General features: G+C 44.4%; 1 protein-coding gene and 1 long non-coding RNA gene across 4 annotated transcripts in view; one reads left to right on the top strand and one right to left on the bottom strand.

The window, feature by feature from the left end:
* Positions 1 to 11,771, top strand: part of YPEL2 (yippee like 2) — a 59,273-nt gene extending 47,502 nt beyond the window's left edge. For all 3 annotated transcript variants that reach the window (XM_045525633.1, XM_045525631.1, XM_045525634.1), the window contains 3 exons: positions 1,908 to 1,951; positions 2,940 to 3,048; positions 7,003 to 11,771. In XM_045525633.1, coding sequence (XP_045381589.1) covers positions 1,908 to 1,951; positions 2,940 to 3,048; positions 7,003 to 7,092 — 243 coding nt within the window. In that variant the 3' untranslated portion in view covers positions 7,093 to 11,771. The remainder of the gene's footprint in view (positions 1 to 1,907; positions 1,952 to 2,939; positions 3,049 to 7,002) is intronic.
* Positions 10,506 to 16,148, bottom strand: LOC123620410. Its single transcript, XR_006728834.1, has 2 exons — positions 16,063 to 16,148; positions 10,506 to 10,634 (listed from the first exon to the last, which is right to left on the bottom strand). It is a non-coding gene; the product is annotated as an uncharacterized LOC123620410 (long non-coding RNA).
* Positions 16,149 to 20,546: the final 4,398 nt, after the last annotated feature.

The following is a 20,546-nucleotide window of genomic DNA, read 5'->3' as shown; positions in this document are numbered from 1 at the left end:
ATGGACAATTCACTCAGAAAAAATAATAAATGCCTACTGTATGCCAGATGCAGGTGCTGTGTGCTGGAGGTTCACAGACTGAAGACTTGGCCTATGTATTCAGGGAGCTCACAATCTAGAGAGGAAGTTATAAATAAACAGATGATTTAAATCCAGGGTTCTAGGTGCTAAGAAAAAGGAAAACACAGGGAACACAAAGGGTCCAGAACATGGATGTCATTGGGTGCCTCTTTTGGGGGAGGTCAAGAGAGCCTTAGGGAAGAAGCCTGAGCAGAAGCTTATGATTGGTCTGGTGGAAGAGCCTCCTCATCAGAGGGAACAGTGTGGGCAAAGCTGGTGAAATGCAAGTCCGGTCTGACCAGAGCGAAGGGCACAGTGGGAAAGTAGGAAGAGAAGTTGCTAGGGGAGGGGTTAAGGCAGATCTTAAAGCTTTTGCTACCCTAGAAACCCTGGGGTGTCTTTGTGCTCCAAGACTGAACTAACAGTTTGTCCAAATCTAGACCTGTGTCCCTGGGACATTGTCTCATCCAGACACTCATCATAGACTTCCAGGTTCCAGGTTTTAAGGCTCTGACACTCACACTGCTCAGTTGTGGCCGGGGAGCTGCTGTGATCCTCTCGGATGTTGCGAGACTCGGAAAAAGGAAGGAGTTGGTTTAGGTCTGGGCAGCACCTAGAGAACATCTGTTTACTCCTTGCAGTTTGCACCTGGGAGTGAAGGCTTCTGGCTGGTGCGTTTGAATGTTGCAGGTCACCAACAATCCAGCTGCCCCAGAGGCAGTCTTTCCTCAAATAGAGAATTTTGCCTTTCTCTCTGGCTAGCAGCACTGACCCCTGAAGTCCTGCTCAGCTGGCAAAATGACTGTCTCGTGGGTAGTGATCTGTGTACTGTCTGGTGCTTTCCTACCCTCTGGTCATCTGTTAGCCAGTCACCCCCAGATTTCTTCAGCCACTGAATAACAGAGGTCATGGGAGAGTCCCTTGTTTGTTTGTTGCTTTTAGAGTGGTTTTCAGGGCAGACTAGGATGTTAAATTCAGGATACCATTGTCAGACCACATTAAAAATGCAGGCAGCAATGCAGAACACGGCTGGCTCATGTCAGGCAGACATCTCAGTGTAACCAGAGGAGGAAAACACGGACAAGGCCTATGTTAATGGAAGTAGATGCCAAATTGCATGGCAGACTCTGGCTCCTGTTTCTCCTGTTCCCCGCCACCCTCTGGCTGGAAGAAAGAAGCTCATATTTAAGCTAGAGTTTAAAATTGGATTGCTGCATGATGAGCATTTCTGTGATGTAGAGATCAAATTGCTTACACCTCAGAAGGAGGGCTTCCAGGCTCCCATTTAGGAGGATTGTAACTGTCTTGGCAGTTAGGATCTACCAGAAGGCAAGACAAGTGGTAAGTGTGGGGCTGATAGTTTATTCTTGGATTGGGAGTTCTTCACTGCCTTTGGTAGGGCTGGGCCAAGAGGGCAAGCAGAGGTGCCAGTACTGGTCTCCGTGCCTGGGGAAGCTGTGGCCAGCACAGATGACTGAAAGCAGGTGGGACCAGGAAAGGCCAGTGTGGATTAATTATCCCAGGTGGATTAATTATATCAAGCAATGTCAAGAGGAAAGAAGTTTTAAATCACGTATTGGGGTTTGGGTGGGTTTTTTTTTTTTTTAATTATCTCATCTGGGCTGGTGAAAACAGTCCAAGTGTGGGCTGGTTCAAGCTATAGCTCTGTTTATTCTGCCTTTGCCTCCTCCCCCATGCCATCTGCCAGCTGGACCGTTAACCGGCTCCATGCTCCCTTGTGCTGTGTCGATCCTGGAAGGTCACACTTGTTGTTATTTGGGTTGGTTTCCCAAATGGTTGGGTGAAATGGACATCTAACTGTCAAAATTTGTTTTCTTATGTTTCAGTCCTTCCAAGGAAGTCAAGGACGAGCATACCTCTTTAACTCAGTGTGAGTGTCTCTGAATGGTACATCCATTGCCTGGTGTAACTTCTGAGGGATGGAGAAGAAAGCAGAAAGCAACTCTTGATGCTAATTAAACTGTTGCCTTCTCTGCAACAGTAAAACCCTGTGGGGTGTTACTGTCCATAATTGGTAGTCAGTTACCTTTGGGGAATTTTTTTGGGTAGCATCCCTGGCTAAAAATAATAATATTCACTACACTAACCCCAGTAGGCACATCAGAGGGCTGTGGTCCGAGAGGCAAGGAGCTGAGGAGCTTCTGAGACAGCCTCAGCATGGGGGTCTCATAATGAGGTCTGAGATATGTCATTGCAGAAGAGAACCTAAGGAGGGAGGCAAGCCCCACTTAGCCAAGATGTACAGTATGCACAGCCCGCAGTCATCACTGGGCACAGAATGTATAACCTCTTCCCTGGGAAAGGAAGGCGAAGCTCACACAAGCCAGATGAACTGTAAAAGTGGAAATCTCATGTGCCCTGCTTGCATCGGGTACTCTGTGAAGGAGTAGAGCATATCCAACACTGGGGCTCACTCATCCTCGGCATCAGAACCAGACCGTGCCGTCATGTTCGACATCTTCAGCTTTATTCAATCCTCAGTAAGCTTTGAGGACCTGTGCTCACGGCTGTGAACTTCGCGGTGTGGTTGTCAGTTTATCCCCTTAAGTCACAAGATGAAAAGTATTTGTTAGAAAAAATTAAATTCTAAGCAAATCTCAACCATAAAGACTATTTTAGTAAACCCACTGCATCAGAACTTGCAGATCTCAAATTCATTCCAACTGAGATATTTCCATTTTGTCCCAGACTTTTGGGGGTGGTTATTCATTTCAGTTTTAGACCATCCTCTCTTCAGTGTTGGCTTCCCTCGGGGCAGCCTTGCCTAGTTAATTTTTGCTGGAAGCTCAGCTTGAATGACTGATGATGTGCAAGTGACTAACTACCCACTCTCCTCTCCGTTTCTGTCCCTGACATAGAGTTAATGTAGGCTGCGGGCCTGCGGAAGAGCGTGTGTTGCTAACAGGACTGCATGCAGTTGCAGACATTTACTGTGAAAACTGCAAAACCACGCTGGGCTGGAAATATGTAAGTATAGAGGAGTCTGGTTGGTAGAGGGCTATAAAGGGAATAGCCAAGAGCCTCATTCTAGAAGAATGGTTTCTTCTATTTGCTTCCCTTGGTGTTGTGCAGTTGTCTTAGAGCAGGACAGGAAACTGAGCTCAAAAAGCAATACTTCGTACAGTCCTCTGTCTACCACGCTCATTCTTACCTTTGCACTCACACGTGCCTCCTCCTGTTCATTACTTCACACCTACCCCTGAGACACATACACGCCTTTAGAATTAATAAGTAATAACAGCACATAACATTTCCTGACAGCTTACTATATGCCAGGTATCCAGCAAGGGTGGGGAACCTGCGGCCTTAAGGCCCCATGTGGCCCTCCAGATCCCCAAGTGCAGCCCCTTGACTGAATCCAAATTTTACAGAAGTTTGGATTCGGTCAAAAGGCCACACTCGAGGATCCAGAAGGCCACAGGTTCCCCACCCCTTCAGCGGATGCTCCAGTTAAGTGTTCCTGAAACACCTCCCAGGTCGTGTGCTCAGCATTGTCAAACGTTGTCATAAATAACATCCACTGTCATATGTAGTCATGGTTGGGATCTCTCACATGGACAATCTTTCTTTCATTGTTTAACTGAGCAAAACATTTTAAGGTCCCCTTGGGGTCTAGGAAGAGTGAGCAGTCCTTTGCCGGAGCAGAAGAGGGCAGGACAGGGATCTGCTGCTTTAACACTGGGGACTGATTGTTCTAACATGCATGGGGGTCACCACACAACCATAGACACAGTCACTGCCATCCCTCTGGCTAGCAGCTAAGTACCACCCAGGCAGCTAGAGTCAAGTTCAAATATTGGCTCCATCACTTATTTGGCTGTGCATCCTTGGGCAACCCGCTTAGCTTTTGTGCTAAGTTTCCTCATTTCTTCATGCTTATAGAGTTCGTTTGAGTATGAGGATATTGAAAAATTGGTCTTCCTGACTCTTGGGAGGCAATTCATTCCATGCAAAATGTCTCAAATTCCTCCTCCTGCCATGTGGCTCATGACCTGCGTTGGCTTCAGAAGAAGCCTGAAGGAGTAGTCAAAACTGCCACAGGGTGGTGATGATGTGTCAGTGTAGGTTCACGGTCGTAACACATGTACTACCCTAGTGTAGGATTTTGATAGTGAGGGAGTCTGGGGGCGAGTAATGGGTATATGGTGAATCTCTGTGAACCTAATACTGCACTTAAAAAATAAAAAAATTACATCCATTGGGAAATATATATATAAATAATGTTAGCAATAGATGTCAGACACAGAATATGATTCCATTTAAATAAAGTTTAAATATGTGCAAATTGATAAAAAAAAAAAAAAAACCTGCTGCAGGTGGAGTCTGCAGTGAGCTTAGCAGTACTGCCTTTAGATTCCGTTTCCACATCTCCCTGGAAATGTTCAGGATTAGAAAGAGAAAACCTAGACAGTATGTTTCATGATACCAAGATGGTTTAGCCACAGCTACCTGGGGTTGGCTTGGTTGTTCCTTGTGGGAGAAACCGGCCTTAGCCAACTCTACTCCCGCTGTGTGCTCTCAGGCCTCTGGATAGTGGTGTTGGGGAGGGCAGTTCTGTATTTGATTATCCAGAAATGTTCTGCCCCTCCTCTGTTTCCCAACCTCTTGGCTCTCTTATTCCACTGAGGATCTGATGATGTGTCGGAGTAGAGACAAAAAATAAACCTGAGTTGGCTGGTTTTGCCCCTAGCTTGAGGTTCAGGTAAAATGATTCACTCATTTGACCAAGTTTTATTGAAAGCCTTTGACTGGATACGACTGTGAATGAATGAGACCCAGTCCCTGCCCTCAAGATGTTTACAGTCATGATGCCAGGGAGGAGAGCACTGTGGAAACAGATTGACAAAGACAGTGACATGCGTAGGACAGTAGGGAAACGTCCAACACCCCAAATATTTATCGATCACCTCTAATGTGCCGGGAGTAGGGCTTCATTCTTTCATCCCATGATTTCTTCTGACCTTCACAACAATCTTGTGAAGTCATGTAAATATCCCAGTTTTGTAAGTGATTGAGTGGAAAGTTGAGTGGTTAGGTGATGCTGGGAAGCAGCAGGAGTGGAATCAGTTGGGCATCTCTGTAGGCTGCAGATCTAGGGCTCTTTCCCCTGGAGTCCAGTTCTGACATTCTGCACGTGCCTGTGTGGCTCAGGGGCTATTTTTTTTTCCTTAATAGGGAATCTCACTCTCCTAGTTTTGCTCCTCCTTCCCCCATCCCTTGAACCCATCACTATGGAACAATAGGTCTTTTTTTGTTTGTTTGTTTGTTTGAGACAGTAATTTTTCTGTTTTTAGTAGAGATGGGGTCTCACTCTTGCTCAGGCTGGTCTGGAACTCCTGAGCTCAAGCGATCCTCCCACCTCAGCCTCCCAGAGTGCTAGGATTATAGGCGTGAGCCACCGCACCCGGCAGAACAATAGGTCTTATTCCCAAACCACATTCCTCTGTCATGTACACACACACACACACACACACACACACACACACACACACACACACACACACACACGGAATAACGAAGTGTCAGGGAAATTGCTGCTGGGCCCACAGCTCTTGTGTGTGTGGCGTGTTTGCACGTTCTATATTTCCTCTTGGTTCTCTTCCTCCTCTCCCCTCCCGACTTTGTGGACTGATTCCTCTCTCAGCAAGAGACCTGCGTCTGAACTCTTGTTCTGAAACCCAAAGCCCCCGAGCTGTGGGCAGCAGATGCAGTACATGCAAATGCTGCCCAGAACCTACTGACTGTAAGATTTAGTTCCTTAGTAATTCGGAGGAAGAGCTGACGTCACTGCTTCTGCACGTCAGTCATAGCCGCATACTCAGGTGACTGGCGTTTTTCAGATAATACACCAAGATATTCTTATGTATCTATCTCTGCAAATAAAACAGCCCTTTACCCCAGACCTATACAGGACTTTGTTCTGTGGGGTTTATTGGCTGGGAGAAGCCCACAGCACTGTGAGTTTAGAAGAGTAACCTGCCGGGTGGTTTGTATTGAGTTTTCCCCCTGGAGGCCTGGTAGTTGGGTGGGGCTTAGGGGCTGCCAGGTTCTCTAGCCTGGAGTTTATACAGCCCCTGTCTCTGCACATCAAACATAGAAACATCAAGAAAAACTAAATAAATAGGAAACCTGTTTTGTCTTACAATACTTTGTTTCTCTCAGTAAGTGGCTTTTCTCTAAGCCTAAGAAGTACAATTTTAAAATGAGAGCCAGATTTTCCTGTATTCCTAGAAACTAGCAGGAATGACACAGAAATGTTATAGATATATATCTGTAGAGCAAACTTCTGTTAGCACCAGAAATCGGGGGTCCCATATATATATGGGTAAATACACACACACACACATACACACACACACACACACACACGAACACACATACAATTGTACTCATTCATTCACCAAGCAGTCTTCTAGGGATACAGGTATGAACTAAACATGAAAATCTTTGTCTTCCACGAAGTTTATATTGTAGTCCTGGGAAACAGACAATAAATAAAATATAAATGCAAATTATAATGTATGTTGGAAAGTGGTAAGTGCTGTGGAGAAAAATAAAGCAGGGGTGAGGAGGAGAGAGGGAGACAGTGCCGGGGTAGAAGCTGGGATTTTAAGTAGAGTCGTTGGGAAACACCTTACCAAGATGACAACATTTGAGCAATGACTTAAAAGAGCAGGGATCCTGAAGAAATTTGGTCGTAATGTTGAGAAAGTCCTGGTGTTGACTCAGTCCTGCAGCTAGGTGAAGGGGACAGAGAGTGCTCGAGAGGTAGGAATTCTCCCAGTGAGCCTGGGTGAAGCTGGGGCCAGACCTCACCGGTCCTCATGCCTGCCATGTGCAGCGCCGCTGCTTCTGTGCTGCAAAAGTCACTCTCTTATCTTTGGTCATTTAATGTATTTTCCCTTCCTCTGTGTTTCCTAGGAACATGCTTTTGAAAGCAGCCAGAAATATAAAGAAGGCAAATACATCATTGAACTAGCACACATGATCAAGGACAATGGCTGGGACTGATCGCACAGCATCCGCCCAACCCAGTGTCCACGTGAACGCTATCCAACCGAACATTCTACCCAAGCGTGAGAGAGTGACTGAACACTTGGTTCCATCCATTTAGGGGCCTTGCCATCTGGGGCATCCTCCCACCCTGACACCATCTTTCTGGTGACCGGCCTCTAAATCACTGTCTCTCTGTCTCTTTGCTTTGTATCTGTTTGTGAGTTGATCCTGGCTTCTCTCTCTGTTCTAGTGTTGGCTGAAAACAAAACAACGAAAGGAACAGATCCTTGACCGCATGGCGGCAGCCCACCTTGATGAAGGCCCCCGGGCCCATGCAAGAGCTGCCTGATGGCCTCTTGTCAGGAGAGCAGTGGCACGGGGGCGAGAGGAAGAGGGAAAAGGGGGCACCCTGAGGGTCCTGGGGTGATTAGGGGGCGGGAGGGTGGTGGTAGGAACGGAATTGAGCTGCTCCTGGAGACCTGATAACTTAGGCTTGAAATAATCGACTTGTCTAAAAGGACAAAGAGAAAAAAAATACCTCATGACTGCATTCTCTCTGATCAGAAGCTTCTGTCCCTGACACCAAATGTGCCAGGCTAGCAAATGAGCACAAGAAGTAGCCCTAATTCTAGTTGGCAGGGCAAGGGCCTGGTTCTCCTGGGCCGAGTTGGGGAGTGTCCTGGCAGCAGTGAGTGACTTGAGAAAAGGCCAAGTGGGCTTTGATGACCCTGACGCCTCACTCGGCCTCTTGCAATCATCTTCTTTGCCTCTTTAGACACCCCGTAGGTGAGGGGAGAGGGGACTGCCATTTGCAGTGGGCACAAGATCCAAATATCTCAAAGGCTTTGACCAGCAACGAGGTAAAATCAGTAATTGGGGAGAGCAGGGAGTGAAGGGGGCTGCAGTTTGGAAGCTCCTGAAGAAATGGCTCAGATATTGAGCCAGAAAAATACAAAGTAGAATCAGTTAGCAATTCTGACTGACCTTTTTTCTGACCCTTAATAAAAGTAATGTGGCCAGGGAAGGGGGTTGGGTAGGGGCAATCCCAAGAATACTTCAGATTTGGAACCAGTACAGGTTAGGTGCATCTTTCCTCTTTGGATGTGCAGTGGCTTCAGTGGGATCAGCCATGCTTTGTTCATAGAGTGTTTTTCTCCAGTTCTATCATTGTAGACTGTGGAAAACAGACGCCAAAGGCTTTGAGCTTCGTGGACACCTGGCTGGTGGATTCCTCATGCCCTAGTTGTTCCCCTTGGACCTTGTGTGGAGAGAAATCTCCTGTCGGTTGGTCCAGCAGTGGGGGAGGGTTATGAATTCCAATATTACTCCCCCCACCTATCCAAACTTCATTATATTAGGGAAGTGGAGACTAAACCCCTATAAGGCTCTTGAGAGAAAGAGCAGTTTGTTACATTTAATCAACACTGTGAAGTCTGCTCTACAGCAATTCAACCAGTATAAGGTGCATGACTGAAACTCATTTAACTGAGTTAATTTCATTTCTTAGACTGAAAATATTATTGTTAAGATACATTGTGTGTGTTAGGTAACTCTCAGCATCTCATTCTCCAAATAGGCTGATCCTGTAGGAAAATTAACCTTAAAAATCTCACAAAAGAGTGAGTTCATGGAGAAAATAATCTGCAAAATTTATTAACCAAGATGAAAACAGACACCCCAGGACATTTTCAGAATTACATCTACAGCAGAACCAAATTTGCATAGGGAGAGTCCATGGTGGAAATGCCTTGGTATATAGCTCCATGTGCAGGTGGCAGAGTGGGAAACCTGGGCCAGGCGTGGTTATGCCCTGCTGGTGGCCGACCACAGGCCTGACAGAAAGCAAGGTAGCTCTGGGGTTGGCAGTAGAGTACCTCTGTAGGACATAGGGATTCTTAGAAATTGAATTTTGCTCCCCAAGGCTTCTTGTCCAGATGTTTCCCTGAGTGCTTTAGTAGCCCTTGGAAAGTAAGTTGTTCTCCCCACTTTACGGCAAGGCAGACTGAGGTTCAGAAGAAGTGTTTGATTTCTGCTCCCAGAGAAACAGTTCCTCTGGCTCCTAGGCCCAAGCTCTCAATAGAAAAGCAAAACATTTTTCAACTTTCACATTCCTAAGCTGGTTTGCCAGCACAGAAATCATGGATTTTCCCCTCTCTTCCTTCCCCTCCTAGAGGAAGTGGTCTTTGTTCATGGATTTTGATTAGACCCTTTGCTCAGGGAATGCCCTGACTGTTTATTGAGAATCATTTCCATAAAAAGAAAATGGGGGTTAAATATGGGTAGGTGTTTTGTTTTTAAAACTAAAAATGGAACATGGTGACATACGGAAACCAAATGTGGGACGCCTTAGAATTTTCAAGGAGCAGAGAAAGAGACCAATGTGCCACTGTTCTTCCTTGGGGCTGAGGCCTGTGACTGTTGCATGGGTCAGAGCAGGCTCCAGTCAGACCCTGGTTCTGGTTTTTGTCAGTTACTTTCCACTGAGCATCCAGTGGGTGCACGGCACCTTCCTGGTGTGCGAGATCTGAGTAGTGTGTTGGTTTTTCCATACTGCAAGGGGAAAAAAAAACTCATTAGGCTTTCCCTTTGTGTCAATGAAACCAAAAGTGCTTCTTATAGCTTTAGCTTTGTTCATGGCTTGTCTATCTAAAATTTAGCAGTATTGGAGAGGCCACAGCTGAGTAACGGAGGCGCTAAATTAACTCATGGCCTCAGTAAGCTCACTCTTTAATTTTCTCACCAAGTTATCAACTTAGAGCATAACCAAAGACCTCATCCATTCACCCCAGGTAGGTTCAGGGAATTGGAGTTCGTTGGTAGATTTGGAGGGGGGCGTGCAGGGAGTAGAGAACGGGAAAGGGAGATGTGAGACAGGGAAAGGCATGAAGTTCTGTACCTCAGCCAGCAGCTGCCTTCATTTTTGAACCGAAGTCCAGCTGGCAGACTCTAGTTTCATCTCCCCTGTGCCACTCTGGGTCATACGCCCCTGGCCACCCTGGGGTATACCTGGACCCCTCAGGATGTTAGTCTCAGGCTGCTGATGGGTGGATTTGATGTTAATCAAGAACAGCCAGACTTGATACCCACAGGTTGTCAGCTGGGCCTGACCGAGTTCTGCCCCAACTCCTGTGACAGTAAGATCACAAAGATAGGGTGGAGAAAATCTTTACTGGTGGATCAGTGTGTGCGAAAGAAGTGTCCCCTTTATAAAAAGATTTTCAAGTGGATATATATTTAAAAAAAAAAACAATTGCTTGTGAAATATACTTTTGTAAATATATTTAATTTTTTAAATAATATATTTGGTGCTGTTTTCTCAGATCCCCTGAGAGCACTTTTTATTTTCATTTTAAATTCTATGGTTTCCTCTGCATTTCTTGAAGTGTATTTTAAGGGAAACAGTGATCACCAATATACTTTTCTTTTTAAAGGTCTCTATCACTTTCATCTGGATCAAGGCTTTAAAGCAATGCCTGTCTGCATTTTTTCCCAGTGGAACAGACTCTGCAGTACTTTACCAGGTTGAGAATTGAAGTATCTTCTTGCACCAGTATTCGCTAGAAAAGAAAAGAAATAAAACCACGTTCATTTAGTAGTAACAACTTAGAGTGATTCCTCGTTGGAAGAATTTCCAACAAATTGGAGTCATGTTTTTAATTTTGTGTGTGTGTGTGTGTGTGTGTGTGTGTGTGTGTGTAAAAGCACTTTCGATCGTGCCTCCTGTTTTCTTTTTTATTGGGGACACTATAACTACAGTTTACACCTCGGGCGCATAAAGTTTTTCTTCTCTTTCTCTCTGGTTGTTTTTGTTTCTGAGTGGACCAACAGCACAAACCACGAGGATTTTGTCTTCCTGAGCATGGAGCTGCTGCTGGTTTGCTCCTTTTTCTTGCTTTGTGTGCTCAACTTTTACAGACTGTAAAGGAAATCTGTTGTTTGTGAAGATCAAGCAGAGTGACATCTGTGCTTCTCACTAAGACGTGAGTGTATGAATCACATATCCCAGGGTTCCAGTTGTTTTAGAAGCCACGTCATGTTAAACATTAACTGGTTTGGGTTAACAGAACAATAATAAAATAATATACATATCTTATAGGTAAACAGCTTTTTTTTTTTTTAAGGTCAGATTGCCTCAGGTTCAGAAAGAGTCTGGGAAATCAAATCTTGAACACAATCAACTCATATATATTTTACAAGAATCTGCCTCAAATGAGGAAAAAAAACCCCTGTTATCTAGATAGAAGAAAGAGATGTTTAATTTTCTTAAATTAAAATACAGTCATGAAAACTACTGGCAATAAAAAGGTAAAGCCAAGAAGAAACAAGCTATTCTCATATTACCAAATTCTATCTGCCCACATGTTTTTGTATAACATTTTGGTGAAAGTGGGAGTTGATCCCCTTTTCCCAACCTGCAGAGACTATCTTTCAATTCGGAATCTGTGTATTTATGCTTGTGTTTACCGTATTTGTTGGGTCTGGGTTTTTTGTTTTGTCTTGTTTTTGTTTCCTTTGGTGGCATTTTTCAGGTCACTTTGCTTCAGTAACAAAGGTAATTGTTTTCAAATAATTTGTCTTCACCTTTTCCTGTATTTGTACATAGTGATTCAATACTAGAGAAAAGTGCATTGTTTCTGTCATATTTCCAATCTGTGTTGGTGCTCATTTGAGAAAATAAAGTTTTCAAATATTAACTCTTTGGAGAGCTTGTCTTCCTTGCCCCAGTATGTTTTATCTTGACATTTACCATTCAAGGCACTAAAAGGCCCGCAGCAGGTCTTCTGTCTAATCTCAGTCACAGATCTGTCAGCTGAGACCCTAAGGGGTTATTTTTCCAAAGGACAGTCTGCCAATTAATGAATAAAAAGCAGGTCCCCTGCTTATCTGCAAATGCTTCTCCTGGCATTAGGTATCAGAAATGCATGAGTGACCTTTATCCGGTTCTGTGTACTAAGCTCTATATTCATAGACTCTGCAAGCTTTTCTGATGGACACCAGTTTCTTTGGTGGAGATGGGATTGCATTAAGGGGAAAAAAGAAGTAAAACAACAAAGTTATGTCGTAGAGGTGGTGTCATCTCTCAATGATTAACAAAGGGAGATCAATATTCACAGTTCTGTGGAATATCAAATTTTCTCACTCATTCAACAAATGTTTATTAAACATCTATTTGATTCCAGGCACTGGACAAGGTAATTCTGTCATGCTAGTAAATGAGCTGTTTTTGTTTTCTAAGTACCCTTCCTCCAGCCATGTCCGTATGCACATAGTCTTGTAGATCCAATCATTGTAAGTACGGTTTTGTGTCCTGGTGCCTTCATTTAACATGGGCTAAGCAATTTTGTTTAGGCATCATCATTATCATTTTACACTGTATTTTAAAGTACCTTTTCAAAAGCTTTCCTCTATATCTCAGGGAATTCTCACTTTGCACAGGCAGCCTAAATGGCAAAAAGCAATAAGGTATTAAAACCACATAAAAGTGTGTTTTTCACATTGGTAATAACATTTTTAAAGCCTTTTCTGTAAAAAAGGAAATGCCTTCTCTACTTCTCACAAATTTCCACCTACCCGTTCTGGGCCCAGCTATAGTCAACTTTTATTTGTCCTTGAGTGTATTATCTTCTTCCTGTGACCTGTTTTGCTTCAGTGGATGTGCCTGTTATCATTTCATTCCTGTTTGCCTTTTGCAGAGAGGAGCGAGAGAAAATAACATGCACGAGACAACCGGTATCAAGCCAAGCAGTCCTTGCATGGGTCTTCACTCTTCCAAGCACTTAGTCCTGTCAGTGTTGTCCAGGAGCTCAGGCCGAGAGAAGGGGAGGGGAGAATGCTAGTGTTCACTGAGTGCCTGCTTTATGCCAGACCCTGTGTTGGTGCTTTGCTGACGTGATCTCATGCAGGGTCCTCACAATGAGATATTTCCTTACATCGTCCTATGCGTGTCCTCACCGCCCTGTGGGAAAGCAGTGACACATGCTGACTATCCCCATTTTGTAGATGATGAAATTGAGATTTTTGCAAGGTTTCATTACTAGTGACAGGGTCAAGAATAGGTAGCAATCTGACTTCACCTTGGGTTCTCCTTCAGCCTCGTTAATTCTGGTATAGTTTCACATGACACTTTCCTAGTCTGCACACCTTGTCTACTTAATAAGAACTTAGGGAATGCAAGTTAGAAAATTAACATAAAACAGCTACAGAAGTCAATGCTACCTGAACAGTGTTAATGTACTCCATAGCTAAATATAAGCTGGGCTTTGTTGTTTTGTAATACTCTCTAATGGATTACATATGTAATCCTTCCCCCTTCCATTAATAAGAGTAGGTGCTGAATAAATGCTCCACGGATGTTGAACTAATGGGGATGATGGAGAATAAACAGCTTAAAAAAAAAATCTGTTTAAGGCCAGCACAGTGGCTCACGTCTGTAATCCTAGCACTCCGGAGGCCGAGGCAGGAGGATTGCTTGAGGCCAGGAGTTCAAGACCAGTCTGAGCAAGGGCGAGACCCTGTCTCTACAAAAAAATGGAAAAATTAGCCAGGTGTGCTATGCACCAGTGGTACTAGCTACGTGGGAGGCTGAGGCAGGAGGATCATTTGAGCCCAGGAGTTCAAGTTTGCTGTGAGTTGTGATGAGGCCACTGCACTCCAGCCTGGGTGACAGAGCAAGACCCTGTCTCAAAAAAAAAAAAAAAAAAAATGTTTAAGCATATTAGTGTGCTTAAGAGGAGAATGGAGAAGTTAAGCATGAAATGTTTCCTATGTAAGGTAAATGATCCAGTTTATTATTATTTGCATTTATTTATCCTACAAGCATTTTTTTGTGAACATCTATTATGTGCCTAGTCTAGTAGGGAGCCTAACCCAAGGGAGCAGAAAGCCAGGTGTACTAATTATGCAGTGTGTGGCCGGGCGCGGTGGCTCACGCCTGTAATCCTAGCCCTCTGGGAGGCCGAGGCAGGTGGATCGCTCGAGGTCAGGAGTTCGAGACCAGCCTGAGCGAGACCCCGTCTCTACTAAAAATAGAAATAAAACTATCTGGACAACTAAAAATATATATAGAAAAAATTAGCCGGGCATGGTGGCACATGCCTGTAGTCCCAGCTACTCGGGAGGCTGAGGCAGTAGGATCGCTTAAGCCCAGGAGTTTGAGGTTGCTGTGAGCGAGGCTGATGCCACGGCACTCACTCTAGCCCGGGCAACAAAGTGACACTCTGTCTCAAAAAATAATAATAATAATAATAATTATGCAGTGTGGGAGCAGGAAGGCTTATGCGAGGCTCTCCCCGCTATTGGCCAAATCTCCAGCCACAGCAGCCAAGACTCTCACGCTGGACCCTCACAGGCACCTGCTTTCTGCTGAAGCAATTGCTCATAAATCCTTTAAGCTGAACGCAATAGATGGCTTGTGTCCTAGAGCAGGGCATAGGGCAGGCTCTGGAGCTAGAACACCTGGGTTCAAATACTGATTTCCCTTAGATAATCTATGGGGAAGGTTCAGCCCCGTGCCTGGCACAAAGTAAGGCATCAATAAAACGATTGTCATCACACATTGCCCCAAGTCTACTTTGAACTGAGAGTGAGATGAAGAGTATTATATTTTCTCTTTATGTATGCTGTTTAATTTTAACAATAATCCCCCCATTTTACAGAGGAAGAAACTGAGGCTTGGAGAGTATGACTATCATGCCTGTGGAAGGGCTGAAATTGTAACTCTTGTTCAGATTCCAAAGCCCACACCCTATGTGGCCCCAGCCTGCTGTGAATATCCACCAACAGGAACCTTTCTGGCACATCTAAACACACACCCAAAATGTCATGGCTATTTTGTTCTCTCATGTTTTATTCTTTTTTTTTTTTTTCATAAAATGGAAATCATGGCCTTTCAATCGTTAGAAGCACAGAACTTAGAACTGAAGAAGAGCTGAGTTGTATTATACCTTTATCTTATAGGATTTTAGGCCTGTTGATTGAAGCACTCTGATTTTATATTTCTTCGTAGGGTAAAAACGTGTTGCTTTAAGTTGTTCAAAATGATTCAAAGAGATAAAATTCAAAAACTTGCCCACGTGAGAGTGACTAAGGTATCCTAACACATGACAACATCTCTATGGGGCCATTCAGGGGTAACTCTCTAGGGTAGCTTGGAACAAGCCAAGGATTAAAAGTTCATGTCGCATGAAGATACTTCTAATTCCCAAGTGATATGGGATTATTTTAATGAGAGACAGAATAGCTAGAGAAGCTGAAGTTTCCAAGCCATTAACAAATTATTTGAAAACTATTACAGAACTATTGAATTGTGTTTATTTTGAATTAAAATAATGTTAATGATTTATCCCAAGCTCATGAGCTCAGAAATAAGCAGTCAAGTGGAAAGAACCTTGGCTTTGGAGTCAGACAGATGGGAATTTGAAGCCTGACTGCATGTTTATACATTCATCACTTTGAGAAAGTCACTGCTATGATCAGGACTAGTTTCTATCATCTGTAAATGGGGATACCAGCAACCACATAAGTCACTGTGAGGTCAAATAAAGTAACAGCCATAAAGTGCCCGGCACAAGTGGGTGTTAGCAAGTCTCACTTGGCTTTTTGTTGAGTGACTGGAACTCACTGAGATGGGCCCTGCTAGCACATAGGACATTTAGGATCCAGCATTCATCCCTCTAACCCCGCCTCGACACAGGAGACTGACTTAGAAAGGTTAAGTAACCGTGGTTACTGGGACTCCAAACCAGACCACCTAGGCAATCAGACTGGTAGTCCCTGCACCACACTAGTTGCTTTTACTTCTAGAGGAGAGTGTGTACATTTATGGAAAGAAGAAAAGGAGGGCATCCGCTAGAAAATTCATCCTTAAATTTTGTGGTAAGCATCTTTGATGATCTTCAAGAAAGCAAAATGTGCTCATCATTCTTGCACTCTCATCTGGTGTGCAGGCAACAAGCTGGAAAGAAGGCAGAGCGCCCTCAGACTCACCTTCCCAGCCTCTCCTCTCTGTCCTGCCTGCGTCAAAGTCTGAGCCACTTCTCCAGAGCCATCCTTGCAAGCAACGCCACCCAGCAATCAGATCAGGGATGCTTTATTTATGGCTTTAATAATGGAGCCTCTTGGGGAAATTTTGGTTTCCCATTCCCAGAAACAAAATTGCTTCTACAGAATGTCCTTGAAATTTATTACTGTTTATGTTTTTTTTCTACCACATTCTTTACGCTGCCTTAATAGAGTTTAAAACATCCCTTCACGGAAGTAGACAGAACGGTCTGCACTGTCACTCATTTGGCTGGTGTGTTCGTCACCAAGCCAACACACTGTCGACAATCGAGACTGTATGCCTATAATGCTGCTAATGATGACATGATCCTGTGCTGAACATGTCGTGTTTATTACCAAAACTGCCCCTAATCCAACAGAACCTCGTTTTAGCTTTATCCAGTCCCCAGTCACTTACTTCCACGGCAGTTGGAAGAATTGCACCCATATCTCCCGGGGGCACTCAGGCTTGAAGCCGTTTCCATGGCGACGAGACATACCCAAGGTTCAGATTTCATTTTGTTTGAGATCTCAATGATATAAAAGAACTAGTTTACCAGTGAGAATGCCAGCTATCTGAGAGAGGAGGCTAGAGGGGAGAGAGAGCCACTGAGCTCCTGGGGCCCTAGCTGCGGGAGGGACCTCAGGGAGTTTCTGTTTGACAACGGGTAGTGGGTAGTTACCCTGCAAAGGAAAGGTCAGGGCTCCCACAGAGACACCTGGTATGGACCGGTTGTGTCCAGTGCATCAGATATTTCCTCTTGCCTTGGGTAGACCCAGGTTTAGACGGAGGGAGGCTTGCCTGAAAAAGCAGGCAGTGCGACAAGGCAGGCAGAAGTCAACCTGAGAATGCCAGTAAAGGTCCTTCTCGCCCACAGGCACCAGCTGCACAGGAGGGTGGGGTTTGAAAGCTGGCCTGCTGGAGTCAGACCTCTAGGTTTTGTCGCTTGTCGGCTGTGTGACCTTGGATAGGTCAGTTACCTTCTGAGACGCTGTTGACTCATCTGTAAAAAAGAGCTGTTACGAGGGCGACGTGACATCATGCACTTACAGTGCCGGGAAAGAGCCTGGCCCTGTAGCGCTGAGAAATGCTTGAAATGCTCGTTATTACTGCTTTGGTCGTGGCGAGGGCAAGGCAGGAATGTCTGTTATTCAAAGAGGAGAAATGCACATGAAACACTGCAAAAATGAGAAGGATTATTGATAGAATGCATGATAATTTTTTTTTGCATGCACTTTCTAAACACTTTATTTTATATTTCTTTCCAGGGAATCTAGTAAATGCTAAGTAGCCCCAGTGACCATCACCCACATGTCCTTTCACCAAGTATTTATGAGCCAGGCATGATCCCAGAGATAAACAGAATCCCTGCCCTTTGAGAGTTTTCTTGACACTGCCCCCCCCACCCCCACCCCCACCCCCACCCCGGGGTGCTTGTTTAACAAGGGGAATGGTTAGTTGCCCAGTGAAGAAAAGGTCAAAGTTGCCACAGCAATTCCTGTTTGGACTAGAAAGGCTTCTATTTATTGAACATATATAGGGGAAAGGAAAGATTGCTTTAGCTTTTACCTCGTTCCACTCCACTAGAAACAATAAGGTATGTGAGAAGGAAGTTTAGAGGATAGGAAAGGTAAGCAAAACAGCCGTGTTTTCCGCCCCTGGAGGGAGTAGGGGAAGGACCTCAAATGCTTCCATTCCCTCCAACCTACAAACAAGTGGTAGGGAGTGCGGGGCAGTCACTCATGTAACAGCAGGGAGGCAGGTTTCTCCACATGGGCCGTGGTGGACAGAGAGCTGAGCAAAGTCTTGCAGCACAAATATGAATCAGTTCACCTGGCTGGGCAGAGGGTGAGGTGCTGTCTGTTGTCCAAGGCAAGTCCACACCAGTAAGGCCTGGACGCAGCCAATGTACGGCCCACTCAGGCCCTGGCGGGGCGCTCAGTGAACATGGACTCCAGTCCTTTCTGTGGGGCCCCTTTAAGAGCAGCCTCTTCATCTCTAGGCCCCACTAATCTCTCTCATCATTTCCTCTTCCTTGTTCTGCCCTAATCTCTTCGGTCTAGGGAATTTCTTTCAAGTGAGGGAGGGAAGTGAAGAAACGTTGCTTTCATTTATGGCATTTTCTCCCAAATACTTTGTTCTGGTCTAGAGTCTTTTTTCCTCACCCTTGAGGGCCTCGGATTTTGAAACTCAAAAGTCAGAGATAATATTTTTTCAAGTCATATAATTTACATATAGTAAAGTTTACTCTTTTAAATAAGGTGAGTTCCGACAAATGTATACAGTGATGTCACCATCACCATCACCACAGTCAAGAAATAGAATATTTTCATCCTCTCAAAAAGTTCCCTCATGTCCCTTTTGTAATCAGTCCTCCTCTTCTCATCCCTGTCCCTGACAACCCTATTTTCTGTTCCTATAGTTTTGCCTTTTTCATTTTTTTCCTGGAGACATAGTCTCGCTCTGTCACCCTGGCTAGAGTGCCATGGCGTCAGCCTAGCTCACAGCAACCTCAAACTCCTGAGCTCAAGCGATCCTCCTGCCTCAACCTCCCAAGTAGCTGGGACTACAGGCATGTGCCACCATGCCCGGCTAATTTTTTCTATATATTTTTAGTTGTCCAGTGAACTTCTTTCTATTTTTAGTAGAGACGGGGTCTCACTCTTGCTCAGGCTGGTCTCAAACTCCTGACCTCAAGCGATCCTCCTGCCTTGGCCTCCCAGAGTGCTAGGATTACAGGCGTGAGCCACCACACCCGGCCCAGTTTTGCCTTTTTACAGAATGCCATACAAAATGTAGCTTTTTGAGTCCAGATTCTTTCATTTGGCATAATGCTTTAGAGATTCACCCCTGCTGTCGCATGGATCAATAGGCTGTTCCTTTTTATTCTGAAAAGGATTCCACTGTATGAATATACCACTGTGTGTTCACCAGTTGACAGACATTTGTTTCTAGTTCCTGGCTATTCTAAAAAAGCTGCCATAAATATTTGTGAACAGGTTTTCGTGAATATTGTGTATATATTTTCAATTCTGTTGGGTAAATTTTTAGGAGTGGGATTGCTGGGTCATAGAGTCAGTGATGTTTCAATTGATAAAAAACTAACAAACTGTTTTTCCAAATAGTTGTGCCATTTTGCATCCCCACCAGCAGTATAGGAGAGTTCTAGTTGCTTCACATCCTTGTCAACACTTGGAATTGTTATTTACTTATTTATTTTTCAATTTCGTCATTCTGATAGATATGTATACTCTTTTTTTTCCTTCTGATTTCTACTACCACATCCCTTTCTCGGGATAAACATACAGAAAGTCCTATCTGACCAAATGAGGTGCACAGCCAAGAGAAAATTTAAGGTTGACTTTCCATAATAGTTCAAAAATATTTTTTTTGCTTTATAAGAAAACACAAAGACCAGAATGAACAAAGAAATGAGAGATCAGGCATTGGGAACAGTGACCCCGATATGGGATCTCATAACCTTTCCAATATGATTCCTTTTTGTCACCCATCTCGGTAGGAAACACCTTTTGGCCAAGGTTTTTTCTGTTTAATTCATATGGAAAAATCTACTTCTGCTGTTCTCAGTGTAGATTATAAAATCAACCCCTTTTTGTTAAGCCTTGTTGTCCAACTTAGCCACCTTTCAACCAGAAATGCCAGTTCTTAAGGAAGATGGCTGGGATGCTAGCACTGCTAGGATCGCCACGTGTGAACGATTATCAAGGATTGCATATTTAATGAAGACCTCACCCGTGACCCCAAATTATGTTATTTCTTAGTGGCTCTGGAAAGTCATTTGACATGAAGAGTCTTTGAATCCTTTTGAAGAAGCCTCTTGTTCTTCTTCTTGTCACTTCTTGTCACGCCTCATTCATTCACTTCAGGGACATACACATTTGCAGGGTAACCTTGCAATTTATAATCTGGGCCATTTAGTTCAAGGCTCTGGTGAGATTACGATAACCTCTAAAAGAGGCTGCTTCACTCAGGATCTAGAAAACTCAAGTCTGAAATGGAGACTATAACCCCTGCTTCTGCCTGAGCATTGAAAGGAAGGCATTTCTCCAGCTGTATGTGGGACACGCACACTGGGGGCTCTGTCTACATCTCTGTGCCGCCAGTGGAAGGGACAGAATGCCCCACAGCCTACCCTGAAAGTCTGCAAGTCCCACTTCTTGTCCTCCAAGTGGAAATTTCTGCTTGTATCCTGAACTGGCTACACCAATCACCTCCCTTTTACCGAATGCAAGAAAGAGTGAGGGATAGCGAGGGGACAGAGGGGTGAGAATTTTAAAGAATTCAGGTAATCTGCTGACTGGCTGGCAAGGCTTACTTTTAGTATCTAGGCAATAAATCATGACTTATCAGTTAAAGGCTACTCTTCGTTTCAGACACCATCTGGACCCGCTTTCCCCAAGGCCCATAT

Source organism: Lemur catta, chromosome 15, assembly GCF_020740605.2.
Source record: "Lemur catta isolate mLemCat1 chromosome 15, mLemCat1.pri, whole genome shotgun sequence".
Lineage (NCBI taxonomy): Eukaryota > Metazoa > Chordata > Mammalia > Primates > Lemuridae > Lemur > Lemur catta.
Note: the sequence above shows the minus strand (reverse complement) of the source record. Positions and strands in the feature narration are given on the sequence as shown.